The following is a 7,421-nucleotide window of genomic DNA, read 5'->3' on the forward strand; positions in this document are numbered from 1 at the left end:
CTGGAGACAAATCTGACAATGCAATAAACTAGTGTTTCAAACAAAACAAAACATTCGAATAATGGCGGCTTAAAACACTATTAAAGTGCAATCAGCATCATTTCACAGTTCAGTCCAGAAAACCAAACACCAGAAACATTAAAACAGCATGTGTCCACGCATGTTCGCACGAGATCAAGCCAGTCTGAAAACACAACGACTAACATACCAAAAAAAGCTACTTCGTGATTCTTGAACAGAATGGAGAATGCAGAGCATAGGGCATGAATATAAATTGCTGAAGGCTGGCTGATAAATTCATGAGTTTCATATATGTTTTAAAAAAAATTCCCTCCGTTTATGCCCAGAAATCGAGTAAAAAACCTTGATTTTTCCAGTGGAGGGTTTCCTTCCAAAGCAAGAAGAAACCTGCTGTTCTGAGTTTGCACATGCATCAGCCATCATTTTACCACCGGAGGGACATGGGAAAGTAAAAGGGAATCAATCAAATTGCTCCAATAACCTTGTATAATAAGCTCATGGGTTTGGAGTTACATCACCTTTTCTGTAAGAAGATTTCAACCTCCAAGTTTCATTTACATTTAGCCCAGTCCATGCGCTTCCGTTCCGCTTGTGCAACCCATTTGCATTGGATATAGTTTAAACTGTAAAATACAATGAATATTTACATCAATAAAAAAGAAAATAAAAAAATAACATAGCCATATGTTATTTCTACATGTGAATAAATAATGCAACATCCGTGCATTATGACTTATGATCATTGTATAATCTTTTTTTTTTTTTAAATAAAAAGTTAGAAACCAAACCGAAATATTTTCGTGAATTCAATCCAAACTTACTATTCCCTTCTTATTGGTGGCTCGTATATTCCTGAATGTGGGGACCAGCTTTCTAAAGTTTCAAATGGTATATTTTCGTCCATATCTTCATGTTTCACGCAGCAATGGAGATGGCACCTCAAGCACCCATATATATTTGGAAATCTCTGCTCTCTTTCCACTCTTCCATCTGTTCTCGTATAATTATCTTTAGCGTACAACAATCTGACTCCACACTTTTTCAACTTAGTTTTCCTTCTGCTATTCTTACTTCCATGCACAACAAAGAACTCCATGTAGCCCTTGCTATTCGAACTGTGAGTAAGCAATTCCAAGGCCATGATATCATAATTATATCCTAAAAATACATGATCTGCTTCAATAACATCATCTGTATCAATAACCTCATGCCCATAATTATTAAACAAACAGCCAGTGGAAACGATCTCCTCGTTAACAACCAGAAAACAACGAACTTGCAAAGCTTCAGCCTCTTCATAGTCTCGGAATGATGCAACAGCGCAAAAAGAAAAACCAATTAAGTCATCAGTGAGCCAATCTGATGGAAGCTCTATATAACCACTCTGACTTGGAAAGTCAAACCAATCTGGAATTTCGCTTCCAGGGTAACATATAAAAGCCTTTGGCAGGTTACCCCTTGACAGCCATGTTGTGTTTTCCTGTGCCAAGAAAATTATCAACTTCTAACCTTAAGTTTAAATATTCTATAGCAATTTATTTATTAAACTAAGTAAATGAAATTCGTATATATATAATATGAGAGAGAGAGAGAGAGAGAGAGAGAGAGAGAGAGACAGAGAGACTTACTTCAGAGCTAAACCATACATCTGCATTTCTCTCAATATTCCGCAAAGCATCAGTCAAATCTAGTTTCAGATTGCAACAATTGATGAAGCTAATTTCCTCTTCGTCTGTCCCCATACTTAGGCATTGAGTTGGTAAACCTGATAATGCTTCCAGTGATGTGCAACCCTTTGCTTCTATATGTAGTAACTTATCTGGAAGTTCCGGTAAGGATTTCAGCCTCTGGCAATAGCTTACGTCAAGCTTATACAACTTAGAGAGGTCTTTGATACTCTCTGGTAGACTCTCAAAATGGTTTCGCCCAAGATACAAAAATCTCAGTGAGCGTAAGTCGCTAAGATTGCTGGGTAGTATTTCGATAAAACAGTCTTCCAGATTTAGCCGCTTCAGTTTGTGGCAGGCCGGTAACTCTGACAGTAGGGAATTCGGTGGCTTCTGAATACTACATCTTGCGAAAGATAATGCCTTAAGGTTTTTCAAACATGTTATAGGCAACGACGGTATATCTGTTATACCAATTCCCTCCACTTCAAGTTCCTGCAGTGCTTTTAAATTTTCCAGGCCTTTAGGCAACCTGTTGATTTTTGCAGAACCCGAAAGATAAAGACATTGAAGAGATTTAACCTCACGAATGCTCTCTGGGAGATTCTCTAGTCTTAAACAATTTTTAAGACTCAATATTACTAGCCTAGACAGATGCTTTAATGGCGGCAATTCTTCAATTGCAGTTCCATCTAAGTATAATTCTTCTACACTATTAGGGATGCATGGAACTGCTTCGATCTTTGAACAATTGGAGAGAATAACTCTTCGAAGATTCTTTGACTCACCAATGCTCTCTGGGAAACTCTCTAGCTTTGAACAATTTTCAAGATTCAATATTTTTAAGCTGCAAAGATGCTGTAATGACGACAATTCTTTTATTGCAGTTCCATTTAAATATAACTGTTGTACCGTATCGGGGATATATGGAACTGTTTTGAGATTCGAACACTTGGAGAGAATAAGTTTTCGAAGAGATCTCCAACCAGAGTTGATTGGAAGACTTTCACAGATTTTACATTCTTGTAGATCCAAGACGACAAGCTTATTGAGATTACGGATAGATGAGAAATCAACATACAATTTTGTACAACCACGTAGAATCAAGCTCTCAAGATTTGGACATAATGAGAGATTTGGCATTTCGAGTAGATGCTCGGAGTAACTGAGGTCAATATGTTTCAAATAATTAAGATTCTGTAACAAAAGAACAAATTGAATAAATTAAAAAAATAGAAATAATATTTAAATATTTACAATCTAAAGCACAAAATGGTAATATAAAAATTAACAAATACCTTGACACCAGTCCAAAGTCGTTTAACTTTGCCATCAGTCATGTAGAGTGCAACAAGGTTCTCTGGATTAAAATTTCGTGGCAATGATTCGGCAGAATATTTAAACCAACTAAGGTACCTTAGCTCAGAGAAATCAGATTTAAGGTCTTCAAAACCATATACCTTGTTACCACTCGTGAAGCCGTAGGCTTCCAAGAACCTTAGGTTATACATGTTCTTGAAAGCTTTAGGATGTAAATGTATCTCTCTTGCTTTAGACTTATCCAAGCTTATGCTTCGAATAGCTCTTGTCCCCTATAAAATCAAGAACAGATCGATGATAAATTAGTTTGAAATTTCTTAATTACATAATTTGTCAAGCAATTCCTTTATCTATAGTTTCAATTAAAAAAAAAAAAAAAAAAAACTGTCAAGTAATTAATTCTCATATAAAACATTTATTTTTTAACCTTCTTTTCAAAATACGTAAATATAAGACATCTCAGATTCCCACTCAATCACTTTACCAGTTGAACTAATTCCCAAGGATAATAAAAGGAATATTCTGCAAGCTCGTATTTTATTATATCTCATATATAAAATAGAAAAAAAAAATTAGTCTCTTTGGCTCTCACCGTTTTATATTTCAATACTGAATAGATTTCCTCGTGACCCCACAACCGGCTACGCTCTCCATAATTATTAGCTGATTCTTGACGAACAATTTCTCGTCCCATATCTTGAAGTAAATCATGCATTGTGATGGTGTTGAATGATGTAGTTATGAGAGACCTTTCAATGAGAACATTTATATTAAAACCTGAGGTGAAGCCACAAGCATCCAAGATTTCTTCTATAAGATCTCTTTCAATCCCTTTAAAGAAACATGCAATATCTAAAAATATTTGCTGTTGTTCATCATTTAGCCCATCATAGCTTACTTTTAATGCATTTTGGATATCCGGATGAGGAATTCTTTTCAACTGTTTTAGAGCACTTTCCCAATCTTGTATTGTCCTCCCAAATAGAAAGGAACCTAAAACTTTAAGAGCAAGTGGAATACCTTCAGCATATTCTACCACTTTAAATGATAGCTCAATATAATCTTCTGGTGGACTGTTTTCTCCAAAGGCATATTGGCTAAAAAGTTGAAAAGCGTCAACACCAAATAATCCCTCCATCTCGAGTATGTGCATGCGATCCACCCCACATTGTTCTAGTACGTGTTCATCCCTTGCTGTTATGATTATTCGACTATCTGAGTCCAAGTAGTCAAAATCTTCCATTAAATATTCCACTTGTTCTAATTTCGTCACATCATCAAACACAATAAGAACACGGCCAAGCTTTTTTCTTTTCAAGGTGATTCCAGTATTGGGATGTTTATTCCCTAAAACTGCAGAGCTAAGCCATTGGCGCAAGTCATTTAATCCCCCACTTTTTTCTGATTCTTCTCTAATATTCCTTGCGAAGAAATAAGCTTCAAACTTTTTACAAATTTTTCTAAATACCGCACAAGCAAGAGTTGTTTTACCTATGCCACCAATGCCCCAAATTCCCAACTTGCAAACACCAGACGTACATAATAAATTTTCAATTTGATTAATTGTTGAATCCAATCCAACTAGGTCCTTATGGTCAATTTCTGAGCACTCATCATTCAATTTCTCCAAAATATCTTCGACAATATCCTTTACAAGTGATGATTCCTGCCTAAAAAGTAAAAAGTAAATAAATAAAACAATACTGAAATTAGATAAATTAAAAGGAAAGAAAGATAAAATTAAGGTTAAAAAAATTGGAAACCCTTGATGCCAAAGAAGTTATCAAATCGCAGTGTACATGTTTTCAAATCTTTGAATTTCAACATAAATTGTGTTTTAAAAAGATGCATACATGACATAAACAAGCATATATGCAATTTAATAGTTAAGCCTAAAAACAAGCTAAATGAAATTTTAGATAATAAATTACGCATATCATGTACAAATTTAATAATCCAGTCCAACAAGTAAGCCCAAATGAAATTTTAGATTATAAATAAATTAAAACACATTTATACAAACTTAATAAATTAATGTTTTGATATAGGAGAAATTATTTATTACCTAATAAATCATATCCTACTTTTATAGGTTTTCCCTTGTTAGTATGATTTCATTTATTTGCTTTATCATTTATTCTGGAAGTTATAATTATATTGATAAAAAATAAAAACAATAGATATCAAAGTTTCAATATTTATTATCATAAAAAAATTAAAACATATTATTTTTTTAATCTTGCTCGCCCTACCCCCTCCTTTGAATTTCTGGTTGTTATTCAGTTGTTTTCTTTCATTTTATTAATAAACTTGATATCTTATTTTTTAAGAGAGCTACGTTGATAGTTTTTTTTTTCCAGTACTTCGTCAAAAATCATCTTTTTATTTAAAACAAAATCACAGTCTGCATGTTTTCAAAAAGCATATTAATAAAATTAATTGCAAACAAAGTTCTTGTGCATAAAACCACACACACAAAAAATAAAAATAAAATGGTGTTAATATAGAGTAAAGGTAAAAGCAAAGAAAAAATCTATTTGAGACTTGGAAGAATTATCAATTGGCAAAAAAGTACAGTATGAAGCAGAAGTTGGAGTGAGAAACAGAATAAAAATCATAGTGTGTGTATATATATGTCTTATTGTAGAAATCTAAATTAATTTCATACAAACATTTAGTGAATATAAAACACAAATATTAAAATTTAGAAAACAATAAGAAATATACCGATGTTCGTTGTTGGAGTGAGATGAGGGGAAATAAAGTAACGGTCATAGAAAAGAAACAATTTGATTTAACTTTTTTTATTACTCCTTGTTGTAAATATTTGCGTTGTTCCAAATGATCATTCTCTGAAATACCTATCTGTAGTGAATTCGAAAAAAAAAAAAAAAAAAAAAACAGCTGAAAGTTAAATTAACAATTACCTATAGTTTTTTGAATCAAAACCAGATAGGTTGGCAGCATTCCTTAAAGCAGTCCTCCATCTCTGCAACTTCTCTGAATCATCCTTAAAACGTTCTTCAAGCTGAGAAAATGCTCTCCCAAAAATGCCAGTTTGATTCCTGACGTCAGATGGAGCTACATGATAAAACACTGGAATTACAATCTGACAATTGCACTCAAGAATATCTTCAAGTTCTTTGAGACACCATCTCGAAGAAGCATATTTTTCTGAGAATATGACAACCGAGATCTTCGATTGTTCGATTGTATTCGAAAGAGAGTGAGAAATTGGATATCCTCTGATAAGTTCATCGTCAATAAAAGTAGGAATATTTTGCTGACGCAATGCTGCATACAGATGGCTGGTAAAGTTTTCCCGGGTGTCCTCACCTCGGAAACTAAGAAAAACTTTGTACTTTAGTTTAGGAGTAGTGGAAGAAGAAGAAGAAGAAGAAGAAGAAGCCATTAACTTCTAGTGATTAGAGGTATTTCACATTAACAAATCATAAAAGGGCTAAACACACACAGCCCATAGTAGAGTGAAGACTTCATATTCCGCTATGGAGTTAACTTTTGGTCCTTGAGGTTTAGCTTATATATGTAACGTCCAATAGAATCTGACAGTAACACACAGGTCCTTGTAAGTGTAAGGTAACAACTTTTTATTATTTTTTTAAAAGTCTAAAATACCTCTAATCTTTTCTTATGTAAATGAAATTAAAAATTAATAGAATTATAAAAAATAAATAAATAAATAAACAGCTGCTAACTGAGAATTCTGGTAAAAATTTATAACAATTCCATTAATTACAAGAAAAAAAAAAAAAAAAAAAAACAGATTAAGGGTATTTAGACATTTATAAAAAAATTTCAAAATATTGACACTTGATAGGATCTAAATGTTACTATCTTGTTTTTTTGGACCTTAAATATTTAGACCATACCTCGGGGACCAAATGGATTTCACTCTTCCACGATCTCTAAGTCTTTGAATCAATTGTCGTGGATTTCTACATTCATCTTCTTTCCATTTTCTATTTTATTGTATTCATCTACTTTCTCGGAAGATGCAAGTAACAATTGACACTAGGTTGAATGCATGGTACGTACAGTGAAACAATATGTATTTGTAGATTAGGATGAGTTCTAACAAGTAAATTGGCTTTTAATTCATATTCGGCTCTGATTAAAAAAAAAAAAAAAAAAAAATTCTAAATTGGCACCCTGCAAAAACCAAACTAGCAATAGTGGAACAAGAGCAAAAAGACATTGATAAGACATCAAATAATTGAGTACTTGCATCAAGTTCTCTGTATTTTAACTTTTATCTTCTTTCCTGGAAGGTGCCTCATTAAAAAAATAAAAAGAAGCCATTGACTAAGACGTTATATAATTGAGTCTTTGCATCAAGTTGCATTTTAACTTTATCTTCTTTCCTAGAAGGTGCCTTGCCCTTTTTTTTTTTTT

The 7,421-nt window shown here is 33.0% G+C and overlaps 1 protein-coding gene across 8 annotated transcripts in view; it reads right to left on the reverse strand.

Annotated features, from left to right (window-relative positions):
• Positions 1-6,469, reverse strand: part of LOC116139078 (disease resistance protein RPP2B-like) — a 40,745-nt gene extending 34,276 nt beyond the window's left edge. Inside the window, exons 1-8 of one of the 8 annotated variants that reach the window (XR_004129388.1) lie at positions 5,936-6,469; positions 3,601-4,678; positions 2,987-3,280; positions 1,650-2,885; positions 843-1,501; positions 540-644; positions 364-408; positions 35-199 (exon numbers count right to left, since the gene is read on the reverse strand). Coding sequence is in view for 5 of the 8 variants with exons in the window: in XM_031424759.1 (XP_031280619.1) it covers positions 572-644; positions 843-1,501; positions 1,650-2,885; positions 2,987-3,280; positions 3,601-4,678; positions 5,936-6,420 (3,825 nt within the window). In the remaining 3 variants the exon portion in view is untranslated. Of the gene's footprint in view, positions 1-34; positions 645-842; positions 1,502-1,649; positions 2,886-2,986; positions 3,281-3,600; positions 4,679-5,935 lie in introns of those variants that run through there. The other 7 variants (XR_004129387.1, XR_004129386.1, XM_031424758.1 and 4 more) reach the window with 7 other exon arrangements.
• Positions 6,470-7,421: the final 952 nt, after the last annotated feature.

This window comes from Pistacia vera, unplaced genomic scaffold, assembly GCF_008641045.1.
Source record: "Pistacia vera cultivar Batoury unplaced genomic scaffold, PisVer_v2 Contig347, whole genome shotgun sequence".
Taxonomy (NCBI): Eukaryota; Viridiplantae; Streptophyta; class Magnoliopsida; order Sapindales; family Anacardiaceae; genus Pistacia; species Pistacia vera.